This window comes from Diospyros lotus, chromosome 10 (genome assembly GCF_014633365.1).
Source record: "Diospyros lotus cultivar Yz01 chromosome 10, ASM1463336v1, whole genome shotgun sequence".
Classification (NCBI taxonomy): domain Eukaryota; kingdom Viridiplantae; phylum Streptophyta; class Magnoliopsida; order Ericales; family Ebenaceae; genus Diospyros; species Diospyros lotus.
Window position 1 is genome coordinate 23,039,163 of NC_068347.1, and position 1,873 is coordinate 23,041,035.

General features: G+C 42.8%; 1 protein-coding gene across 1 annotated transcript; it reads right to left on the minus strand.

Moving 5' to 3' along the window:
• On the minus strand, nucleotides 1-1,565 carry LOC127811617 (ATP synthase gamma chain, chloroplastic-like). Its single transcript, XM_052351630.1, has one exon. It carries the CDS (start codon nucleotides 1,300-1,302, stop codon nucleotides 238-240), a length of 1,065 nt encoding a protein of 354 aa, XP_052207590.1. The 5' UTR covers nucleotides 1,303-1,565; the 3' UTR covers nucleotides 1-237.
• Between the last annotated feature and the right edge of the window lie 308 nt (nucleotides 1,566-1,873).

Genomic DNA, 1,873 nt, shown 5'->3' on the forward strand with positions numbered 1-1,873 from the left:
TTGGAAAATGTAGTTCATAAATCATGGAACACTTGAAACAAGGCTCAAAATCTTTACATTTTGAAGTAGTTCTCACTCTATCAAACTCGACTAGACTAGTCTAACAGCACCAATCCCTAGATGTTTTCTAACTTGCGATGGTTCGGTTCTTCAATGAAGCAAAACTGTCAGCCGCACAAGCACTGAGGAAAAAAGAAGGATCAAACTGAAAAAAGAACACGGGCAAGACCAGTACGACTATTTTAGTGCCTCGGCACCAGCCACAATCTCCAATATCTCACCAGTGATTTTCGTCTGTCGTTCCCGATTGTAAGCAATTGACAGATTCTTCTTCAACTCCACTGCATTATCGGTTGCAGTGCTCATTGCACCCATCCTAGCTGCAAGCTCACTAGCCAATGACTCCTGCAACGCCCTAAGAATCTGACTATTCAAATACAGAGGCATCATTGCATCCAGAATCTGAAATGGGTCTTGCTCGAATTCAAAATTACACAAAAATTCCCCTCTCTTAACCCTAATTGAATCTCTCTCCACAGCCAATTTCCCTTCCTTTGTTGTCAACCTAAAGAATTCATCTTCTCTTGCATCAACCCAATTCCCATTCAATGGAAGCAATGTCTGAATCACAGGATCAGACTTAATTAAAGACACAAATTTAGTGTACAGGATCTCAACTTTATCAACCTCTTCACTAACAAACAAAGAGAAAACAACGTCTGCAATTGCTTGAGCTTCTTTGGTTGTGGGAAAACCACATCCTTTTACGAATCTATCAACGGGAATATTAGGGTTTCGACGGAAATAAGAATTACCCTTTTTTCCAACACTGATGACAGTGTAGTTTACCCCATTTTGCTTCAATTCGGCCATCCGGCTCTCGGATTTTTTCAGAATCGCGCTGTTGAATCCGCCACAAAGGCCTCGGTCGCCGGTGACGACGACCAAGGCGACTCTCTTGACCGGCCGGACGCTTGTTAAAGGCACTTCTACGTCTTCGAGCTGAAGCTGTTCGTTGATGGAGTACAGGAAATCGACGAGCGCTTCGGCGAATGGGCGGCCATTGGTGACGGCTTCTTGCGCTCGCCGGACCTTCGCCGCCGCGACGAGTTTCATGGCTTCGGTAATTTTATGGGTGTTTTTCACTGTGTCGATCCGCTGCCGGAGTTCGCGGAGGCCGCAGCGAATCGGAGGAACAGAAAGTGGGCGAAATGAGTTCGGTTCTGATTGAGAAGAGAATGAATAGAGAGATTGAACCAACGGCTTTGATGAGATCCACGGTGACAAGTCTGAGCAAGACATGGCTCCTTTATCGTTTTGAGCGATTAGATTTGTCTTTTTCACCGAAGAATGTTGCAGGGCACGGGCACGGAAAGGTAGTCTCGGGTGTACAGTTTTCGGCGGTGGTGCGGCGCCGGTCCTTGGCAGATTTTGACCAGTATCTGATTCTCAGGCCCGTTTGGTTGCTGAGAAAATGAGAAGAAACGTCGGGAATTTGAAACAGAGATCGGGGTTGGCATTCGGTCTTCCTTCTGGTTAACTTCGTTGGTAAATTACACCTAGCACCATCAGCTTTGCAAAATAACAAGAACATCTTTAACATTTAAAATGACAAATCTCCCAATTTATTCAAAAATTAAGTAAAAAAATATTACTTTACCCATGATCATTTAAATTGATTTTTCTTCTCTCTTCTCTCTCCAATGAATTACTTGCATCGGGCAATAGATCACTTACCTAATATAAGTAAATTGAAATAGGTTAGATTCCATAAAGATGCGACTCAATCACTCTATTTTCCTATAAGTTCACATTGAGCAATATATCGAATAGTTTTTTTTCAATCAAAAAATATAATTAGTCAATTGTCAAC

What these genes read in the sequence shown, in the direction of transcription:
- LOC127811617 (XM_052351630.1), bottom strand. Translation starts at nt 1,302, where the DNA reads ATGTCTTGCTCAGACTTGTCACCGTGGATCTCATCAAAGCCGTTGGTT.